Consider the following 24,651-nt stretch of genomic DNA (forward strand, 5'->3'; position numbering starts at 1 on the left):
ATCAATCATGTTACAAGGCATAAACGATAAACATTTTTCAAGTTTTTGATATAAAAATTAAATTGATTTCTGCGGGATAACAATTTAATAAAAAAAAATTGAAAAATATTTGTCGTTTATCAGTATGCTTCTGTACAGCGTGATGTTAATAATCAATTTATGTCATATATGTATTTGATAAATCTATTATTTTAAAATATTTTCTTTAATAATGAATTCTAAACAAAACTTCAATGGAATAGTAGTTACCACGTTAACTACTTGATGAATTCAGCTGGCTATCTATCAATAAAATGATGTATGAAAATTAACGGTCTAGTTACGTTAACGAAAAACCATCAATGACCATCACTACGGTAAGCTACAGATGTTGCCAGTTTAAAAAAAATTAATATGATATTGTGCTTGGCAACAATTATTTATTTTATTTAAAAAATGAAAAATAAATACCGAACTATGTCCGAAGTACGAAATAGTTTCCTACATACTATCAGTATTGTCTTTTAAATTATAAAATAAAAATTATCTTGCTAAAGTTCTGAACCATGCCTTGCCATGCGATTCGCGTGCCATCTATTGTATGATGATGATACCAACAACAAGTGTACAAAGTTTCAACATGATTTTAATTTAATCGGCTGAATAATGCTTAGCTGTAACGAACAGTGATCTGTGTAACGAACAGACAGAGAGAAATACAATCATCAAGATGAAACAGGTGTGAAAAATAACGAATTTGTATGAAAAATATTGCTTTATAAATCCGCCGGGGGACGCTGCTGAGTGCTGAGACAAGATCATTAAAAAATTAAAAAACAAAACACCTAATAACTAGTTAGGTAGTTCCTGGGTAGTTCTACTTAGTTACCTATTTTTAACCCCCGACCCAAAAAGGGATGTGCAACGTTACATTAACCTGATTATTATCGATAACATTTCAATATGTAATTACAAGAAATAAATTATTTAATTAAGTATTTTTTGTACTTGAAAATAAATTTAACTGTAGGTAATTAATATTATAAATAGAGGTACCTATCTTTGGAAATCAGTTGAAAGTAACGCACATGGTAGGTGTTTTAAAAGTTACAACCGAAAAAAAGCCGAAAAATAAAAAGGCGTAAGACTAAGCCATTATTTTATTTGTAAAGCTAATTAAATAATAATAATAATAATTTTTATTTCAGGCAATATAAGTCACAAGACAACCCATAACAAACAAAAAGAAAAAGAAAAAGAAAAAGGTAGTTAGTTAGGTATATGTAACTAACTACCTATTTAATTAGCTTTACCTTTATTTATTTATTTATTTAGCTTTATTTTAGTAGTTACTAAACTAGTTAGTAAGTTTAGTTATGTAGTTATTTTAGTAGGTTTATAAGTAGTTACTAAAGAACAAGTGTAGCATAAAGCGCTGAAACTGCTGAAAGTATCACCAACCGCTATTGTATGAGACACCCGAATTTAAATGCAAGGCCAATTTCGCTTGTTGTCATCACGCCACATTTTGGGAGCGCTGCTGTGTAAAATGTACCTACTCTGTAAACCGCATATGTATCGCGTGAATGAAGCGTGTAGTGCCGCATGTTCAGAAGTAAATTTAATAAAGTTACAAAATAAAATTGACGCGCAGTTATATCAAATACATATAATATTATTAACTTTTATAACTTATCGGGTTATATTCGTGTAGTGATTACAGCACAGATCGTATTTATTGATGGTTATAGGAATTCTGCTGCGTATCGGTCGATCAAAATTGACATTCGCCACTTAAATAGTTGGCGGGAAGACGTTTCATTTTGGATTTTTTTTTTTTTTTACTAATGGCTGTGAGTGATGTGATGCGTTTCGTTTTTTTTTATTATTAATGTTAATCATAGCATTTTTTGTGGGAGTTCTTTTTATCTGCTACATTCTTAGGTTAATAAAATTTAAAGTTATTCAAGAACTTTGGCAACGTAAGTTTTAAAGGTTTTTATTTACTTGTAATTAAGTCATTAATTAATTAATAATTGTACATTTATTTTAGGTACTTTACTTACTAATAATACTTACCTATGTTACTTAAAAAAAAATATATAAAAAAACATCGCAAGTCGACTCGGCAATTATTTTTAAAATACTAATTCCGAATAAATTACTTAAATAGCTCCGATCACTACCAAAATATTTTATTAGGGAAGTAATTTAATTTTAAGTAAGCTACCAGTTCTGACTTTATTGAACTTTTTGACGACAACAGTACAGAACATTAGCATTCAATAATGCATACATTAAATTTTAAACTACTTACAATATTGTCGTAATGTTATACTTACCTACGTACTACATTATTAATCAATCTGGTGAAATACCTGTCAAATCTGGACAAAAAATTATAACCAGAATGGCTGCTTATAATATGTATCTCTTACATCGAAGATAGATGACTGATAGGTACCTACACGGCTAGTTTAAAAAAAATATTAGCCAATTTTATAATGACTAATATTCCCCTTTCCCCCCAACTAAGCGTAAAGATTATAGTAGGAGTAAGTACGACGGTAGAGCAAGGTGGGGTGGCATTTGAACTGCCGACCTTTAGGATTTCAGTCCACTCCTTTAAACTTTGAGCTAGTGAGGCTAATTTTTTTATGATGACTAATATTCCCCTTTCCCCCAACCTAGGAGTAAGTACGACGGTAGAGCCATGGGTGGCGTTTGAACTGCCGACTCTTATGATTTCAGTCCACTTTTTTAACCTTTGAGCTAATGAGGCTAATTTTTTATGATGACTAATATTCCCCTTTCCCCCCCAACTAAGCGTAAAGATTATTGCTAGTGCTAGGAGTAGGTAAGTACGACAGTAGAGCAATGGGTGACGTTTGAACCGCCGACCTTTAGGATTTTAACCTTTGAGCTAAATGAAGCTCTAACTACTTATTTCTTGATTTTTAACGACTTCAAAACGAGGAGAAGGTTCTCTTCGACTAGATGTTTTTTGTATGTTTGCTAAGCGATTACCTACTACTTCGCCTATCGAATTTGATGATCCTTTTGTTTTTTATTAAAAAAAAGACATTTTCTTGTAATAAGTATCCTGAGTCCTAGATCTATTTTAAAGCCAGTTATTGCAATTCTAATGATGATAAGGTCATTATGATCCTAAGATCACTCTGGATTTCCGAATCACAAAAGCCTCTGAGATGCAAATATTTTTAGATCTTTAGAAATTTGTTCAGCGGTTACGACGTAGAGATTTTGAGATATGTGAATATGTATTGTATTCACCTCCTGGGTGACATATAGTGCCTCGGCACTGCCTCCATATTCCTTGGTAACTCTAAAATAAATACTATTCCCTTACTAATAAACGCTGCATCGGGTTACCTACTACAGTTGAAATTTTTTATAGACAAGCGCCTATGCAATCAGAGCCACTGGCAAGTGATGATGCAGCCTAAAATGGAACGCGCTTGCGTAGAAGATGCCTGTTCACTCTTGATTTGACTCTTGACTCGCATGTGCCAGAAAGAGAGATAATTAATCGTTGTGCAACTATTCCTATACAACGAAGTATTAGTGAAGCCGTAAAATTATAACCAAAACACAAGAAAAGTCCTGATTCATAACGCCCAATTCAAAATCTTGGAGCTAGAAATCTGAAATTTTGTACAGAGGTTCGCTTTAAAATGTAGACAGTGAAGATTAGGCCTGATTTTCGAAAATCCCAAAGGGATGAGGCCGCGGGTGGTCGCTATATAGTATTAGAATAGTTTAGTAGTATTTAAACAAGCTTCCTTGGGGTAAAGTCCGTCTGATGGATAGGTACATGGTTGCTCAATCAAAATGTTGCGTCGAATATAATAATTTTATTATATAAACATCGTTTACTAAGTTTTACGAACCTTGGATGTATAGAAGAAATCAATGTCATTGTCAGCTGGGCATATTATATTACGTGTGTCATTAAGTAAATTATACTTTTCAAGATGGGTGCTTATTCCTTGTAATTTACTTAATCTCCACCCATAAGCGCATCACATCCTTGAGTTTATGTAAACATCATTCCCATGGGGATATTCAAGGGGAGGACCAACAAACTCCTGAAAGGCCGGCATCGCATTGGCGTTTCCTCTGGTGCTGCAAATGTTCATGGGCGGCGGTAATCACTTAACATCAGGTGACCCGCCTGCTCGTTTGCTCGCTATTTTTTTATTTAAAAAAATCATCAGATCCAGCCCCGGCCTACGGGTCTCTTCTCAAGAGAAAGGTGTAAACCAGTCTGCCACGTTGGCCTAGTGCGGATTAGTTAGCAGACTTCATACACCTTTGAGAACATTATGGGGACTATAAAGCATGCAAGTTTTTTCACGATGCTAATTCATAATTCACTTATTTATTGCTTTCCGTCACGGTTCAAATCAAATCAAAATCATTTATTCAAAGTAGGTACGTACTATTGTACGCCTTTTGATCGCCTGAATTGTTAGATTTGTAAGGTGATATTATAGTGATGATAATAATTAATTACGTAAAAACTAAGCAAGGGTTCCAAACGCGCCCAGGTCTGAGAAGAGCCCACAACAATGTCAACCGGATAATCTTTTTACTATCATCACATGTTAAAGCAAATGATATTTAAATGTTTAAAATGTACATCACTTCGAAAATTAGAGGTGCGTGCGTGCTCGGGATTGAACCTATGACCTCTAGAATATGTAGACTATCACCGCTCCACACCGCTCTAATGATTGTAAGCTTAGGTATCATATTATTATCCCGTCGTGAACTGAGTCAAAATATCGACAATAAAAAACATCGGATCAATCGTACCTAATATGTACCCGTTATCTACACTATAATATATCACCGCTCTATCATAAAAGTATGGCGTTGTCAATTTCATCACATTTGGTCATCATTTTCTCAACAAATTGACAGAACATATTCTTCAATTTTCCTTCATGCCGAGTTTCTTGCTGGTTCTTCTCGGTATGAACGGCATTCCGAACTAGTGGTAGATTATTTTGACGATTCAAAAGCACTTGTAAAAAGTTTATTTGAATAAAAATCTATTCTATTCAATGATACGTTTAATTTTACAGTCAAATCCAAATAATAATTATTAATGAACTATTTTAAATTCTTTTTACTAAAGTAAGTAGGAATATTTTTTTCTATATTCATACTTTTCAATACCAAATTATCTTTTGCAAAATAATGTCCATAGAATGCCCTCTATTTCACTTCCTTACCGATATGCGTGTCCTATTTCACCTTCAGATCTTTCAACTTGACATTTGAACTCGATACTGGATAACAGCTGATAAGAATAATTGCTCGCGATATTATCGATGTTACCGATCTTTCTCCAGCACTAGTAAAACAAACAATGACTTTGTAGCTCATGGACCTAGTAAAATGGAATAGCTTTTATTTTTTCGATATTTTTATAATACATATATCTGCTAACAAAAATAAGAGATTAGGTATAGTTAAACAAAATTATAAACATACAAAACTTATTCAAAAAACCAAGTAGTTAGGTACCTACCATGTAGGCGTACATTTTTTATTTCATTATATTTGAATTTATTTATTTTTTTGTTTGGTGCACTTGTTTTTAGGGTTCCGTACCTCAAATGGAAAAACGGAATCCTTATAGGATCATTTTGTTGTTTGTCTGTCCGTCTGTTGGTCCGTCCGTGCGTCCGTCGTGTCTGTCAAGGGGTAGGTACTTCCCGTTGACCTAGAATCATGTTTGGCAGATCCGCATAGCACAAGTAAAGGAATAAATCCAAAAACCGTGAATTTGTCGTTACATCACAGAAAAAATTAAAATAAGTATGTTTAAATTTTCAAAGTAACATTACTAGGTAAACCAAGTGGGGTATCATATAAAAGAGATTTACTTGTACATTCTAAAACAGATTTTTCTTTACTATTTTTATGCATAATAGTTTTTGATTTATCGTGCCGACTGGCCGAAAAATACCCAGTACGGAACCCTCGGTGGGCGAGTCTGACTTAGTCGGTTTTTTTTTAAATAAATCTAGATTCGAACTTGACCCTTGACTTATCAGGCAAGTGATCGCAACGTGTTCAGGCAGTTCAGGCAGTTGGATCAATGACATCTATGTATGAGATAGCTAAATTGGTTCAGAGTCGCGAGGATTTCATACGTCTTTTCTGTTTTCTCTTAGAACCATTACTCACAATCGATTAGTCGCCCGGCAACTTGGTCGACGGCGACCGTTAGAATCTGTAAGTTACCTATATGGAAGTCGCCGCGCCGTGTCTATCTATATCTATACTAATAAATAAAATTGGAGTGTCTGTCTGTAATTTCGAAATAACTACCTCATATTAAGCTCATATGGTTATTTGAACGATACCAACACTGAATCACACGTTTTTAAAATTTTTGTCTGTCTGTCTGTCTGTCTGTCTGTCTGTCAGTCTGTCTGTCTGTTTGAAAAGGCTAATCTTCGGAACGGCTGGACCGATTTTGACGGGGTTTTCACAGACAAGTAGAGAATTGACCAGGGAGTAACATAGGCTGCTTTTTTAACCGACTTTCAAAAAGGGAGTTGTGTGTTTCTACATATGTACACCGAAATCTCCAAGATTTCTGAACCGATTTGCGTCATTTCTTTTTTAATCGATAGAGGAACTTCGAGACATTGTTTCATAAAAAATTTGGAGTCCAACTCCTCAATCCTGATGCTGCAGGGGATCTGACCAATCCACGCGGGCGAAGCTGCGGGCATCAGCTAGTAATACATAATATTATATGCGCGGGGTCGCCGCAACTCATAGATATGCGTACGGAGTTGAGAGGATAGGTACCGTGCGTAATGGGTCTAACTTAGAGAAAACGGCTACTAGTTTTTTGAATTTTTTAAAATCAGCAGCTGTTATCAGTAAGTATAAGATTTAAGCTGATTACAAATTAAAAAAAAAGTGAACCGGTAATCTAAGTTAGAATCTATATTATTGTTGCAGCATCAGGATTGAGGAATCCAAATTTTTTATGAGACAATGTTGCAAAGTTACTCTATCAATTAAAAAAAATTACGCGTAGAAAAACTCAACCCCTCCCTTTTAGAAAGTCAATTAAAATAGTAGCCTATGCCACTCCTTGGTGTATACTTTACGTACTTGTCTGTGAAAGTCCCATCAAAATGGGTGCAGCCGTTTTGAAGATTAGCCCGTTAACAGATAGACATACAGACAAAAGTTTTGAAAATGTGTAATTCAGTTATGGTACAGTTCAAATAACCATATATTATGAGATTAATATTATGAGGTAGTTATTTCGAAATAACAGACAGATACCTACTTAAATTTTATTTTTAACCCCCGACCAAAAAAGAGGGGTGATAAAAGTTTGACGTGTGTATCTGTGTATCTGTCTGTGGCATCGTAGCTCCTAAACTAATGAACCGATTTTAATTTAGTTTTTTTTTGTTTGAAAGGTGGCTTGATCGAGAGTGTTCTTAGCTATAATTCAAGAAAATCGGTTCAGCCGTTTGAAAGTTATCAGCTCTTTTCTAGTTACTGTAACCTTCACTTGTCGGGGGTGTTATAAATTTTTAATTTACACTTGTTATAACTAGATAGATTTAGTACCATAATTTATCAAGTTATCTACTGCCGTCTACCACGTGGGGTCGCGAACTATGAAGGACCAATACAATTAAATTACTATGTGTTATCTTATCTCAGTAGGTAGGTACATACTACATAGTATGTTTTCATGGTTATCATAAAACAGGCCGACTGCGAGTCGGACTCGCACCCGAAGGGTTCCGTACCATCGCACATGATTATGTACTTTTTTAATTTACATGGCGGCCATTTTAAAATTTTTAATATAATATTATTATTTTGTCGTTCTAGCGGCAACAGAAATAAAATATATTCTGTTTTTTTTTCATCTCTCTATCTATTATGGTTCATGAGATAACAGCCCACTGACAAACAGACGGACGGATAGCGGTCGCTTAGTGTTTTACTAATACTGTGGTAATAGGCTCCCGTTGGCATCCATTGGGCACTAATAAAAAAAAATATATACAGCATTAAACATATAATAAACGCCTTTCAAAAATTCATAGCAATTTCTACTCAGGTACGGAATGCTATCGATTGCGACTTTCATTATAAAATTCCTTCAAGCAGATGCCAACACGAGGACCGTCGTAATTGGAATTTTCTGCAATAGAGATATTGGGATGGGGATCTAATGATAGATATACAAAAGCTATGACTATACTGAATGGCCTCCATACTAATCTATAGTAATTATATAAATTTAAGATTAGCCTAGCCTAATAAATTTAAGAAGAAGAGCCTATTTAAATAAAATAGAGCCTCGATAGCTCAACGGTTGAGGAGCGGACTGAATTCCGAAAGGTCGGCGGTTCAAACCACCCGTTGCACTATTGTCGTACCCACTCCTGGCACAAGTTTTACGCTTAATTGGAGGGGATAGGGGAGTATTAGTCATGATCAGCATGGCTAATATTCTTTTTTAAAAAAAAAAAAAAACAAAAAAAAACAAAATGTAAATTTAAATTATTTATTGCTGTCTAAGGTTTATAGTGCACAGTGTAAAGTTAAAAAAAAAAAAAATTGACGAAATAGATACGACTACAGAAATAGCTTGTATCCTGGGAACGGACTTATGGTACTTTTTATCCTTGAAGGTCCAACAGTCCCCATGGATTTAAAAAAAACCCGGACTAATTCGTATATTACAATTTTATAGAATTTAAGCGTATAAACAATTGCTATTCATATTTGCCCAGGAGTAATTTGATATTTTGGTTTGAATGCGGTTGGTTTCTAATTTGGGCTCTTTTTTCTGAACTGATAGATTATACTAAGATTGGACGCGTTTATCTAAAAGATGCCTATTCACTCTTGTTTTAAAGACACCCGGATTGTAATTGGTAGGAAGCACATATCGCGGAATAGTATTCCAAACTTTAGCCATGCGTATGATTGATGACTGTTTCATCCGTATAGATGGAATGCCGACAACATAAGGATAGAAAATCGCCCGACGTCTTGCGTTTCGGTGATAAAATTGTGAAGTGAGGACAAGATCGAAATTGCAACTTCATTTTAAGTTAAAATTACTATAAAAATTAATTAATGTTCTTATTTTCAGCTACGATGGCGGAGCCGGAGCAGGAGGCCGTCCGATGCTCTTCCAGCGACAGTGATAACTTCGAGAAGATTGACTCCGAAGATGTGCAACATACGTCCAACGTTAGTCCTCTTTTTATTAACCCCCGACCCAAAAAGAGGGGTGTTATAAGTTTGACGTGTGTATCTGTGTATCTGTCTGTGGCATCTTAGCTCCTAAACTAATGAACCGATTTTAGTTTTATTTTGTTCGCAAGGTGGCTTGATCGAGAGTGTTCTTAGCTATAATCCAAAAAAATCGGTTCAGCCGTTTGAAAGTTATTAGCTCTTTTCTAGTTACTGTAACCTTCACTTTTCAAAAAGAAAAGAAAGAAAAAGTGGAACAGGGAAGCACTTATCTCTATAAGAGATCTCATTTCGTGATACCTATAAACTGTATTATGTTTACAGGAGGGAAACCCTCACTTCGTTTTGGGCGATGAGGCGTCAGAGGCGACGACGCCCGAGGAGGAAGGTCCAGCGCACGAGGGTGGTGATTTCTTCCCCAATGCGCCGCCGCCTAACCTCAAGCCCAAGCTCACCTTGGCGCAGCAGCTGGCCTTGGCGGAGAAGCGTAGCAAGCTGAGGTAAGTGAAGTACAGTAGGCATAGGACCTTTCATGCCATTTCAGATTCGGTGGATCGTCGTACTAGAAGACTCATTAGCGACCAAGCGCTGGTCAGTTCTAAGTTTAAAAAAATTGGTTGTCTGTAAAGTCGGTTTACTGACGATAGTTGAACGTGACAACAAAGGCCGATTGTGCTTCTTTGTCGCTCGTTCCGCGCTCTCGCTTGCACTTCAAGCCTTACATGGAACGCCTCAGAGCGAGGTAACGCCGCATGAGTCATGTTTTTTCGTGCGTGCAGCCGGCTCTATCGAATTATAAGACGTTGTCACGTCAAAAAAAAAACACACACACTTTGTATGGAGTGTCAGGTAAAGCTGCTTTCTAGTGGCTGCAGGAGGAAGAAGAACAATATAAATACTGCGCTCACTGCGCTTGCGCTGTACTCTATTGCCTTCCACTTTGTGATGATTTTTTTAAAGAGTGTCGCATTGAAGATACAGTTGGCGTCAGATGAAACATCTCTGACCTTGAACCTGCGAAAGTGGGTGATTTAATATATTCATCGATCTATACTTATTTTGTACCAGAAAGTTGTAACAGACGGGGCAAGTCATCCTACTCTATGGGGTAAGGTGTCCGGTCCATTGCGCTGGTCTGGCACTACAAAAAGTCACCAAACAAGAAAAGAAGAAAGAAGGTGTCCGGTTATGAATTAGTATGAACCTTTTAATAGACGTCAATACATAACTACCTAACCATAATATAACTAGCGTACGTAAAACTTTATCAAACTTTGGCGTGTTATGATTTCATTTGTCCCAAATTGAAGAAACCTATGATTTAGAGCGAGACATTAAGTACCTATTTTTACCAAATACATTGGTTTATGCCCATGGTTTATGCTTAGTATTTTCCTGTCTCTACCAAGTTAGTATGTAACCCTGGTACCAGTCTGAGTCTCTACATTTTGTTTTTCCTATCATTATCCTTTAGAATAAATAATAGTCGGACAAATAAGGTGATGCGTTATACAACTAATAAACAACATCAAAAATGCGTAATATTTAATGACCTCTACATTTATGCGGTTTATAGCTCAGGCGGAAAAGGCGGGAAAAGTGTCAAAACTTCTGTGCAATCAGTTTGCGACGAACATCCAAGGTGCGTGTACCTCTACGCATCGTATTTGCCCGGTTTACGAAAAAAACCTCGTTATTAAAAAATATAACGCCTCACAACAGTAGATTTAGTAAATTACGATTATTTTTGGTGGTACTTGTGTGTGTTTTTTTTATTTTCACCGATTTTTTTTTTAAATGCGTGTTCACTTTTTCGGAATGTTGCCAGTTGCAATAGGTGCGAGTGATGCCCCGTGATTTATCGATACTTTTTATCTATCAAACAAAAATAATATTTATAAGATTGTTTTGCGAAAAAACGCGAATCGTAATAATATGACGGATATTGATAGTAATGATATAATCAGTGATAAGATATACTAATATTAGGTGGGTTTGTATTTATTGATTGTTGATAATGTTATCAAGTAAATACATTAGTAGATTTTATAAAGTTTTTATTGTAGTGGGTGCTTGGTGCTACACATATATTTGACTTGTCACGTGTAAACAAATATTTTAATTATGAATTATCACCTGGGTATGAAACTACATATTAAGTGAGTGAATTTATAGATATATCTATTTTTTATTTTAGCATTCACAATATTCTGATAAAACATGTAAAATTAAGTTGTTAGGTTATACTAATAGGTTGTTAGGGTGTAATATATGTACATAATTATATAACTAGTGTAATAAATCGGTATTAAACCCTAAATTTCTAAAATTGTGTTCAAAGGAAATTGAATTTGGGTCCTCTTGTTTTTCTCACGTATTTGCGCTGCTGCACCACAGAGAATAAAAAATGAATAATCGTAGCCATATTAGTAATTTTGAATTAGGTAGGTTTGAGGTAAGTAAATATTTTTCCTTTACCTGTAAGTACTTATATTTTTCTGATGCAGTTTTTAATTCCGATCAAATACGTGTCTGGTTTTACCGGTTCGATTGCGTAACTCCAACCAAATTGGTTGATACAAAACTAGTTTGAAAAGCCTATATCAGTCAAAAGGTTTTATTTTGTCACTAGGTTCAACCCACGGATTCACCCGCAAATATGAGTCAAGTTTTAAATGAAGATTGAATATTGATTGAATAATAATTGATTGAATTGATTGAATGATGATTGAATGACTTATTCAACCGATTTTGATTTTTGGATAGTTTGGTTAGTAAAAAAATATCTACCTTATTAATACATCAGTCACCTGATTTTACTAATATAGAATCACAGAGTTTGCCTCGCTAATTTAAAATTGGCTATACTTGTTTAATAATTAACGTTGTATCTCAGGTTTTACTTAACCGATTTCGATCAAACTTAATGCAATATATATGATTTTAACTAACTATATTTTAAATGAGCAATACTTGTATAATATTATAATTCCGTAGTTGGTGTCTCGGAAATGGCTCTTACAATTTGAATGTTTTATAAATTTTGTTACTTTACAAGTTGATTAAAATAAGACTTGGTATAGGAATCATATCTCTGGTTTTCTGTGGTAGTTCAGGGATAGTACCAAAACTAAAGACGATGAGCAAAGCTTGGGCACGCCAAGCACTTTAAAACTCTATGAGTTTTAACTAAAAAGATTCAGCAATTTTTGTTATGCGAGCAAAAAACTTTTTAAAAAGCTGACAACGTACCTAGATAGTTTTATTTTACTCTTTTTTCTTTATTTCATACGTGTTAATTACTTAAGTGCATATACAATTATCGTGATTTACTTGAAAAGGTGACTAGGTCGGCAAGAATACCTTTTGGTCAAAGACCTTGGTAGATACAACTGCCGGAAGGTCGGTTGAGACTTGATTGCTTGAGAGTTGTTTACGGTAGGAAAATACATGTTTATAGAAGAGGTTGCTTAATTTATGTAATTAGATGATGCCCGTGACTAAGTCCACGTGGGTTTAGATTTTTTTATCCCTTAGGCACTCTTATTTTCCGGGATAAAAAGTAGCCTATATTAGTGTTTGGGATGAAAGCTATCTTTGGTCCAAGTTTCGTCAATATCGGTTAAATTCGCATGTATATTATTGCTATGTAGTATGGATTTTGAGTAAATATTATGATGTACTAGCTGATGCCCGCGACTTCGTTCGCGTGGATGAAGGTTTTTTAAAAATCCCGTGGGAACTCTTTGATTTTTCGGGATAAAAAGTAGCCTATGCGCTAATCCAGGGTATAATTTATCTACATTCTAAATTTCAGCCAAATCCATTCAGTAGTTTTTGCGTGAAGGAGTAACAAACATACACACACACACACACACACACACACACACACACACATACAAACTTTCGCCTTTATAATATTAGTGTGATAGCCAAGTATGTAACTTGGCTTAATCCAATAGACAATAGTGAGACACTGTTTGTTGTACTGTGACAATGTCTCATCAATATCTGAACCATACAAGTTTGTCCTTGACTGCAATTTGATGTGGTGGTAAGAGATGATGCAATCTAATCTATCTAAGATGAGCGGGCTAACTTGCCTACATCAATTTAACCGTTAATAAATTAAATTTTAGGTTTCCTGTGGGATTAAATTGTTTAAACAGAAAATACTGGTTTTTCAACATTTTTCATAACTTTGCCGCAACGGGATCATTTATAATTTGGTACACTTTAGTACCGATTTCACCAACGTCGAGTGACGTTTAACCGAGGCATAAATTGGGCATAATGACAGGTTTTGTATTGAAAATCTGTCAAAATTTTAAATTTACTCTAGGATAAATCTTTTACGTTGGTAAAATCGGCCCTTAGTAAAGTAGGTATATTATGACGTGTAATTTAAATAATAAATCTTTGAGACATTGTTAAAAAATTCTACTCAAGTTATTTAATTCACTCGTAAATGATTTTATGTGCCCGTTATTTAAATTGATATTTAATAGGACGATAATAAATGGTTATTTACTTAGGTACGACCTTTGCCTCGTTTATCAACAATAGAGAGTACCTATTTATTATTGTATGTAAAGGCGTACCTAGTTTCCTTCCTTTGAGGTTAGGTAGAATCTGATATTATAATCTACTTCAGTACCTAGTAGGTACCTACTTAAATAATAACTTTTCGATAGCATGTTTGTAAAAATACAAAGGAGAGAAAATAATCTTTTCCATAAAGAAAGCAAATAATTTTTATTGCGTAGGACTTTTTCATTTGAACTAATTTTTAAGCTTTATGCGATTTAAAAACTTTTCATAAAGTAGAATTTTAATTGAATAAAGTTGCTATGGCAGAATTATATTATTTTTTATCTAGTTAGGTATTAAAACAGTAAAATACACTTTTACATAATATTTATTACATGTAGATGTACATATCTACGTAATATTGTATTCCACGTATATTTAAAAAGTTACAAAAGGCATAGGTATTAGATATTACTTCAGTATGATCGCCTACCTAAATAAATTAAATATTTTTGTGATGTGGGCATATTCATAAGCGTTCACTAGTTAATATATGACGTAGTTAGTTTCCTTAACACTTAAATATCAAATCGTCTGCTATACGAAGTCCATAAGCATACATAGTACATCCATATAAATCATAGTAAACACGCCATAAATTACCTTATTACTTAAAGCATGTACCTAATACCTATGCATATATTTTGCGTGAAACATGACATAATCAGTACACAAACATCGGACGTTTTGACAGTTTTTTAGATTGGAAGTCTCTAAAAACGTAAAAACTCCTCAGTTTAAGATTTATCAATTTCTAATTGATAAAACGGGAGTTCAGACTATTTTTTACGATTTTATTATAAGTGCAAATGTATAGGAGACCTTACCAGATTTAACTTAAATACAAAATTACATAGTTATGCTAGATGTTAAAATATTGTACTATAGTTAACATAGGTAGGTAGTTTACAAAAATGACTATTAATAATGATCTGGGAGCCATCGCGTTTCGCTCGGCATCTTTCGATTAGATTGGCGTTATCCCTGAATTCTCATGGGAACTCAGAAACTATACCTATCATTTGGAAAGTAAAACACGATCATGAAATGAAATACAAAGTTTCATCACCAACACACAATAAAATTGGTAGAGCCACTTATTTTTGCGCTTATTATTACATAATATAATTATGTATTATAGTAATATAATATATACTATATGCAGATATCGTTCGTTTAAAGTATATCCTTCTTTTTATAAGTAAATATACTATCGTAGGGTATATCTAACGGTTTACTTTAATCGTTATCTCTATGAAGTTTTAACTAAGGCAGTTAATATTAAGCACCCTCAACGATCAAATTTACTCTCGCTATAACTTCTTCCCTCAAGGCCTTGAAGCTTGCATTTTCGCAGAGACCTATCATTTACTTAGGAAGGCCGATTTCACCAACGTAAAATAAGTCTTATCCGAGAGTAAAGATATTTTGACAGATTTTCAGTACAAAAACTGTTATTGTTCCCAATTTATTCCTTGATTAAACGTCACTCGATGCTGGTGGAATCCTTTACCATTTTAATCTCAGATAAGTAGTTCGTGTCATAGAATTATACAGTCAAGTATATTATATTTTAATTAGAGCTATTCTAGTCCGAATGATAAAACAATAGGTAGGTATACCATCCAGTAACAATTCAATTGTGTCACATTCTTGCATTTCCCTACCTAGCGTAATATAATATATCTGCGCATTTAATTGTTACTGATTCTGATGTAGGTACACAATCTATTCTACTAAATTGAATTTACAGTTAGTTCTAAATCTAGTGTTATCCTTTTCCGCAGCGAATATTATGAAAGGAATAGCAATAAATTTAGACTTGCTATTTTAGTAATTTAGCAAGAGTGTGTAAAACGGATTTACGTAGCCTTACGTTTTCAACTTCCGTAATGGGTCTTCTACATAACTACTATTTAAATCCAAATTATTTTAATGATAAAAGGATAATCAATTAATTTAGCAGCATGAAATGGTAGTGTCGCTCAATATGTTCAAATTTGTGTTTAAATATATGTGTGTCAATGTGTTCAAAAAATGTTTCCCATTATGTCATTAGTGACGCTAAACAAGTTATCGATGAAAACAAAAGGAATACGTAGCAATTCATTCGTTTATATCAAGAGGTGATTTTGCGTCTAAGTACATTTGATTTTGACCACGTTTTTTTTACTTAATTCAGTAAGTTAAAGTATATCATACGACATGTAATTAATTAGTAAGAAACGAAATTAATTCATGTACATTGACGTAACGATCGTCGTTAGCTTAGGTACTTATGATATACCAGATATAATTTAATGCCTACGTCCGTAACCATCGGTTGAGCTATTGAAAATAACATGTTTGTGTTTTACATTTAAATTATAACTCTCGATCTGAAGGTCATATCATACAAAAAGGTATAAATTAACATTTTAATTTGATTAAAATATCTATTTCAGATATCAATCAGGTTGGAATTCATGTTAAAAGTTTAAAATCCAGTTGTACCTATAGCTCTGCCTTCAACTTGTGCGCTTATAGGGCTTTATATTTTTGAAGTAAAACTTCTTTAGGAGTGAATTGAAGCGAAATCTTTTTACAAAATATAAAAGTAACGTTCGCGCTAATTCTGTCCGTAAAATGGCCATCAAACAGAACAACTGCCCAGCTGTTTAGAGGTTGGCATCTTTAACCAAGGTGCTTTAAAGTAGCAAATGCCCTAAATAACCCTGGTTTTTACTTGGGTACTACATGATTAGAAACCTTTTGCCGACTCATTTTCAAAAATGGAATCCCACGTGCGTTTTGTTTCATTTCAACCATGCGTAGGTATTACAGGCTCTATTTTTTAACCCCCGACCCAAAAAGAGGGGTGTTATAAGATTGACGTGTGTATCTGTGTATCTGTGTATCTGTCTGTGGCATCGTAGCTCCTAAACTAATGAAACGATTTTAATTTAGTTTTTTGTTTGAAAGGTGGCTTGATCGAGAGTGTTCTTAGCTATAATTCAAGAAAATCGGTTCAGCCGTTTGAAAGTTATCAGCTCTTTTCTAGTTACTGTAACCTTCACTTGTCGGGGGTGTTATAAATTTTTAATTTACACTTGTTATGCTAAAGCTTTAGTGATCAAAATTGAGACATAGCTTATATTATACACATAGTAGTAGTAGTAATAGACACAATAGGTCTAGACTCTAGATATGATAAAATAATATGTTGAATGTAAGGACTGTTTGTAAAACCAATTAAATGGCAGTGTAATAAGTAAGACTGCAAAGGCATAGCTCAACACTTTATTTTACGTAACATTTAAAAATTCCAATAATTATCTATTTGTCTATTTGTCTATCCAGTTATTCTGGCAAAAAGTCGGAATAAAATTCATCAAAACATAATTTATACGGAATATTAAGTATTTAAATGCTGTTTCATTATTTAGCGGTTGAAGATGGAACACTAATCTTCAGTGTGGTCAGCCGTCAAGGATAACTATGTCCCTTATTAATAAACTAAAGGCTTTAAGGATAATAAATAAATAATTATTATTATATAATTTGCTAATATAATATTCCTAGTTAAAAACTACGACTAAGATTGACTAACGATTACTGACTAAGACGTCAGATAAACATACATCCATGGATATGTTAACTTACAGTAAGGCTTTTAAAAGGCATTAAAAAATTTAAATACTTACCTATACTTAACGAAAAGAAATGTCTTGACTCACACACTTGAACGCCTAGCCCAAATCCTTGGACCTAGAAAGCTGAAATTTTGCACAAAGGTTTCCTTTATAATAATTGTAGACGAGGAATAATGCCGGATTTTTTGAAATTCCCGAGGAGGAAAGAGAATTTAAATTTTCGTCGAATAAAGCCAAAGGGCGTTCGCTAATTGAAATTAAAGCCCTTTTATCTGTAGCATTACAAAAAACTCATCAAGACAAATGAAATTAGCTAATCTCGATGAACTTACTGTTAACCATTGTCTCTATGACCACCTCCGGTATTATACCAGCTCGATATCATCAAATTATTGTAGTTATAGCCATCAAAGTTGTAAAAGTTTTAAATTGATACTACAGTGGATCAGCAATAAGACTAATGACTCAGTACTTCACTACTATAGTATATTATTAGCACCATAGGGGTGGTTTTGATATCAATAAGTAGCATGGATTAAAGTCCTTCCATGATTGAAGAAAAAGACCAGAAAATACTTGAAACGGAATAGATGTAGATAGTTACGTACTTTGAAACTCAAACGATAATGAAACTTTATCTCAGTAAATATTTATTTTGCTTGTAATACTATAGTTCTTAGTTTTTATGTGAATAGAGCTGAAGCATCCATGTTAGTATTATTACAGAATAGATAATCTTTTGTGAGTAATTAAGTTGGTAATTACGCCTTTAATAAGGAAATAATAATGTTTTTCACAAAGTATAACACATGTTTCCTTGTGTATTACGTATTATAAAATTCCCACCCCATCCCAGTTATTATGGACAACAAACAATTCTTAATTATTCAAGTCAAATCCCTCAAAATTGACTTTTTAAGTACTTAACTAAACTTTTACATAACTAAGCGCACTAATCTGCGAGGAACTTACTTTATAGCCTATAACACTCGGGTATAATATATCTATCTATCGACTAGTGAAAGGATTTTCAGAATCAGATCATTAGTTTCAGAGATTATCCCCTACATCCAAACTTATAAACTTTACCTCTTTATAATATTAGTGTAGATAATTTTTAAGTTTAAGTTTAAGTTAGAAGAGAAGTAATTTTTTTTTATTCCGAACTTGTTTGAATAGGTACCCACTTTTGCTTTACCTATGTATAAAAGTATCGAAAATATTCTAAAAATATATCAATACATAATAATGAATGCTGAATCCTTCTTTCTCTAAAAAGTGAAATATAGCTCCAAGATCGTTGTCCTTAATAGGATGTTATAGTCATTTTGTCCGAAAAAAGTATTTCTAGCACTGACACCATAATATTGAATCACGATAGTTTCTATCGATAATGATGATTCTGACAACACTATCAAGGTCACGTTTGCGTACTTGTGAAATGATGTTTGTTTTTATATTACTTTATCCGCATGCGAGATTATTGATACTTGAATGATGTATCTACAATCTACGTTAAATGATGAACTCTGCTTTATAAATAAATCATACTCGACTCAAAAGGTTGCCCCTTTTGCCGTATTATTTAACGAATTCATTTATAAAAACTTAAATATTACGTTGTTTCATCCGGCAAGGTGCATAGTATCTAAGTATGTATACTTCATACCTACTTATATTAATAATAATTAAAAATAAAGGCTTTAAAGATTTGTGGCTTAAAAGGAAGAATTAAATAACCCTGAAATAGTTGAACAGTCGCAAAAATGGCAACATTCCTTAAAAAGTGATGTAACTATGTGTCAAGGTCACGATTTACGAATAAATTGCGGGAAATACCTAAAACAAAAAAAAATTGATGCTATCAATAGATTATTTATTGACAGTAACTATTTTAGTTTGATCTAAAATCAACAATATTTCATAAATACTATATATCTATTCTATTTTGTTACTTCAATGTGAAATTAAAGATTTTACGATAGTGTCTTGGATTTATGATATATTGAGCATTAAATCTAATTTATATCAATTAATAATTATCCATTTTTAAGGTTGCGTGAATAAATTAACTCTCTCTTTAATTTGATTTCCTTATAATATCCATACTTCCATACTAATGTCCATACTAATATTATAAATGCAAAAGTGTGTCTATCTGTCTGTCTGTCTTTCTATCTATCTGTTGCCTTTTCACGGCCCAACAGTTAAACAGATTTTGGTGTTTGGTACATAGTTAACTTACACCCCGGAAAATTAAAGAGTTCCCACGGGATTTAAAAAAACCTAAATCCACGCAGACTAAGTCGCGGGCATCATCTAGTTATTTTATACGGAATCCTTCATGCGAAACTCAACGCACTGTTTGTTAGGATAAGTTTAATTATTATTATCATCTACAGAAATAAATTAACACAAGTAATCCTGTTATCTATTATGAATATTGTGAGTTATGACGCATGCTTCAATTTATTGCCAACTTCTTACTTTGCATTTTTTACAGACTAGCTAGGTAATATTTAAATTGTAAAAAAATTGAGTTGAATAATAACTGAAATCAAAATAGATCGGTTTGAACACAGATCAGGTTAAAAAGTGAAAGTGTAATGTGCGGCAAAGGTGTTTAAACTTTTGGACAGTAATAGTGCCGTTTGCAGCAATTACGAATTACGTGAGAGAGTTATTTGCGATGCTGAAGAGAAGGACATCGAAGCGTTTTGTTTTGGGCGATACGTCTGTAGACGATGAAAAATATGAGGATGAAGCCACGGACGTCTTGCCCTCCAGCTTGGTCCAGAAATTCCAAATGACCCTCGCTTCGGATCCTGATAGAACCGAAAAAGAAGAAGAGGATCACGTGCCGGTGCCAGATAGTAAACTGCTCCGGCTCCCTGCAGGAACTTTGACGTAAGTATTTGGAAATTGGAAACTTAATAAATAGTTAAAAAAAGCACCGAATAATGCTTTAACTAAAATTTTAAAACAAAAAATAACAATACCTTGACCAGCTATGATGGATAACTACCAGTATAATTTTTAGAGTTCCGTTGTAAAACAAGAAAACTTTATATTATAATATATCCAGTCTGTCTATTAGTCCGTTGCCAGTCATTTTATTCAGAAACTACAACTATAAAACAAAATTATCACGACTATAAATTAGGTATTATGAGCCCAATAAGTAACTAGCGTAGTCAAGCAAGGTAATGTAGTTGATGCAGTGTAAATGAAAAATTCACACAACTTTGATTCTAATAGTAATGATTATTACTCTTCTTAGTGGTTTACGGTAAGATGGATTTTCGTAAGCATGACTGCGGAATCTTATAGGTATGTATGATCGGTATTCTGACGTCCACTTTACCAGTTTCTGTTTTACCAGGTCTGACCAGGATTCTAATCAAGAGAACGATGAATGGTATAGGTACCTAACTACGTGTAACGTGAAGTTGTTGCTTAATTTAGATTTTAGTGATCAGTAATTATTAGACAAAAAAACACGGAACTTTTATAAAATCGACACCTGCAAGGAAAAACATCGTAACTCACTTTTTAGGGATTTTGACTTACAATCTTATTCCTGGTAAACAAAAAATGCTTTTTTTTTTGCTCACCTCTGTGGCTAAATTCATTCGCGTTCATATTTTAGTCAGTGAAAAAAGATTGTAAGTCAGTAGTCACTGAAGATACTAAAAAGGTATACTTAGTTAAACACACTTACCTACAACTACCATCAATAATACCTATTACGAAACTGAAATTGTAATGTTAGATATCCTAATAGTTCTCGGCAAGTATTATTTTAAAAAAATTGCCTTACGTCTTACCCGCAGTCATTGTATCTCAGACTTATTTTTTTAAATAAATTATTAACACACAACACTGAATTATATGTCTGAGTTACAATGTCATTATATAAATTTTAGGTTTATATATTGTGGAAAATAATTGATAACTCACAAAAACCGTATATTACTTATAATAATTGCGCGCTACTCTGTAAAGTTTCTAAAAGTGAGTTACGATGTTTTTCCTTGCAGGTGTCAAAATAACATCAGTGCTAGCCTGCCTGTTTTTATTTATTTAATTGCTAGATAGTAAAAAATTTAAAGGTCAAATTCAGTTTTAACTTAATAATCATTCTTCTTCCTTTTGATGAAGTGCCTTCATACTTATTATTTTGATTTGGTTCTACTTATAATTTCGGTTATATAGGTACCTATTCCAATCCACTCCAATCGACTGTTTGCTGATAGAAAAAAATTTAGAGCTATCGGAAATCCCAATATTTAATTCTTTAAATCTATCTACCTATGATGTAGATTCTTTTAATCTATTTACGATGTAGATTTTCAACTCGAAAACTACGATAATGCATTATTTACGAGTTAACTGCTACCAGTATTAAATTACTTTAGGGCCTACTTTAAATTATTACTCTTAGATTGATCAACAAAGACCTTCAGAGTGCAAACGTTATTGTTGCCAAGTAACCCAAGCCACTTTGAGGATGAGCTTTAGTTACGTCTACCCAATTTGCCTTGATAGGAAGTCAATATAAAAAAATATTGGTTTAGTAATATTGTTATAGTTGATCTCAACTGGGTATAATAATGTAAATATTGGCGATAGGTAAATGTTTGCTGTTAAATCCTGCTACTGCATATTTTTCACTTTAACTCTTAGGTACCTGACGCTTCCCACCTATGACATGCGTATGTGGGTACAATATAACTACAGAGTTTGACCTTAAAACTATTTTCCTACGATAGTTACTTACAAAAGTGTGAGCGAACTCGTTTACTACGTCGGTCATTGTAAGATGGACAAGACGAAGTAGCCACGTAAAAAACGCCAACGTATTATTATAAAAATCATTAAAATCTAACATGTCATTTTTCTTTTTATTTTATTTTTTTATGTAATCTTGTAGTATTTTTAGGACTACTGTAAGTATTCAAAATTGTAAATTCCATTTATTGTATAACTTCATTTATTTGAAACAATCGAAAATTTTACTTTTATTTCAAATAAATAAATTGAATTGAATTGAATTACTTGTTTGTAGGGTTCCGTACTTGAAGGGTGCCAACGGGACCCTAATACTAAGCCTTCGCTGTCCGTCCGTCCGTCCGTTATCTTACATTCAAATACTGCAATTGATTGCATTACCTATAATGTTAGTAAAAATATTATAAAAATACGCTATACTAATCATCATAGAAAAAAATACATAAATTATTTCTCCAGTTTGTTTCTGCAGCATAAATTGTAATTATCGATAATTATTATCAAACGTTTCGCATTACTACGCAAATGGGAAAAACATTTTCATACGCAATATCTGACCCGGCAGAATAATTAATTTAATAAGGGCAACTCCTAACAATTAAAATGTATATGCCATTCTTGTCTTGCAAAGCAAAATGAATGCGTGTGAAGAAGACAGAAGTATCGTATGATCCGTCACTCAAAGATCATTGGCGAACTTAACGTCACTTGAGAGCACGAAAACAAAAGCAAAAACCGCTTTTCATTTTCACGAAGAAATGTTGGATTTTTGTTGTTTTTACAATTTATCAATGGTTGTGAATTATTGTGATTTGTAAAACGGTTGTTCTTGTATCGTTTGCCGGGGAAAAATGTATCCTTCAATGAATGGCCTCTATTCGGAAGGCCCTTACAGGTTAGTTTACATCGAATTGGAATATTTATTTTCTTTTCGGTTATTTTAATATTTATCACTAAAAAACCACAATTAAATTGTATTAGATTAAGAGAGAATAAGTTGTATGTGTTTTTTAGTTCGATTTAGTTCATAAGTAAATAGAAATCTGATTTGGAACTTAAGGTATAACAAACAGTAGATTTCACTTTAATTTCGCGATTTGCATGAGTATTTGGCCGCTTTCTTTCCGTTTCTAATTAGGTTTTAAAATACATACACGTTGAATGATTTTAATTTGGAAACCTTATCATTAAAGCGAATATTTACTTTGAATTAGTTTTTAAAAAAATTGGAGGAAATAAGTAAACCTAGAATTTAGTAAGTTACTTTGCAATTAATTCATTGTGTTGATATGAACGTCAATACTTTGAAAACACTATGTACCTATTTGAATGACGTAGATAATAATGCCAAGAATCTTAAATAATGTTAATTATGTTGGTTCACTTCGTCATAAATAGGTTTTATTCCAAAAGCTTTGATCAATCATACGCTTCAGACATTTATTTCACTATCTTTATTATTACATTAATATTATCTTTATCTTTATTTATTATAACTCACATGTTCACAAAATATATCATATTGGGATTAAGCAAATAAACACTGTTTTTAAAAGCTATTTAAATCATAGTTTTACCTCTGTATTTAAGAAGCTATAAATGTTTGTATGCTTCTGAGATTTTTCAGGTAAATATTATGTATTAAGTATAATTTTTAAGTATGATTATAAGAAAAGTATAATTTCACTGGATTGAATATTAACACTACACCACTCATGCAGGATAGAAAAGTGGATGCGTCTACAGTTATAGGACTGGATTCAGCACAATACTGAATCATAGTCACATACAGCTATGTCGAAGTGTGAAAAGAAAAGCCAATAAGACATGCATGCATGCACATGTTCTCACTATTTCATTCACAATACAACCCTGAAAGAGATTCAACCAGCCCAGAGAGAAGAAAGAAAGAAAGAAAAGAGATTCATCTGGATCATCATTATAATCATAATCAATTTGTCGCTGGCTCACTACTGAGCATGGGTCTCCTCTCAGAATGAGAAGGGCTTAGGCCTTAGCTGGCCACTCTATCCCAGTGTGGATTGACAGACTTCACACAAATTTTAGAACATTATGGAGAACTTTCAGGCAGGTTTCCTCATGATGTCCAGGTCTTTCACTGATAAACCTAGTGATATTTACTTGCTTAAAATGCACATAATTGTGAAAAGATAGAGATGGCGTGCCTGGGATTGAACCCCTGATGTACTGAATAGCAGGCTGACGCCTTAACCACTAGAATGTACTGCCATTTACCCTGACATGCCACATGTACAAAATACTAGCTGATGCCCGTGACTTCGTTCGCGTGGATGTTGGTTTTTTAAAAATCCCGTGGGAACTCTTTGATCTTCCGGGATAAAAGGTAGCC

At 33.3% G+C, this 24,651-nt stretch overlaps 1 protein-coding gene across 6 annotated transcripts in view; it reads left to right on the forward strand.

Moving 5' to 3' along the window:
• The first annotated feature begins 1,694 nt into the window (after positions 1-1,694).
• Positions 1,695-24,651, forward strand: part of LOC123870778 (acetyl-CoA carboxylase) — a 68,464-nt gene continuing 45,507 nt past the window's right edge. For 3 of the 6 annotated variants that reach the window (XR_006797152.1, XM_045914188.1, XM_045914189.1), the window contains exons 1-3: positions 1,695-1,961; positions 9,164-9,264; positions 9,592-9,767. Coding sequence is in view for 5 of the 6 variants with exons in the window: in XM_045914188.1 (XP_045770144.1) it covers positions 1,871-1,961; positions 9,164-9,264; positions 9,592-9,767 (368 nt within the window). In the remaining variant the exon portion in view is untranslated. Of the gene's footprint in view, positions 1,962-9,163; positions 9,265-9,591; positions 9,768-19,992; positions 20,397-22,915; positions 23,176-24,651 lie in introns of those variants that run through there. The other 3 variants (XM_045914190.1, XM_045914191.1, XM_045914192.1) reach the window with 2 other exon arrangements.

The sequence above is a fragment of the Maniola jurtina genome, chromosome 13 (genome assembly GCF_905333055.1).
Source record: "Maniola jurtina chromosome 13, ilManJurt1.1, whole genome shotgun sequence".
Taxonomy (NCBI): Eukaryota; Metazoa; Arthropoda; class Insecta; order Lepidoptera; family Nymphalidae; genus Maniola; species Maniola jurtina.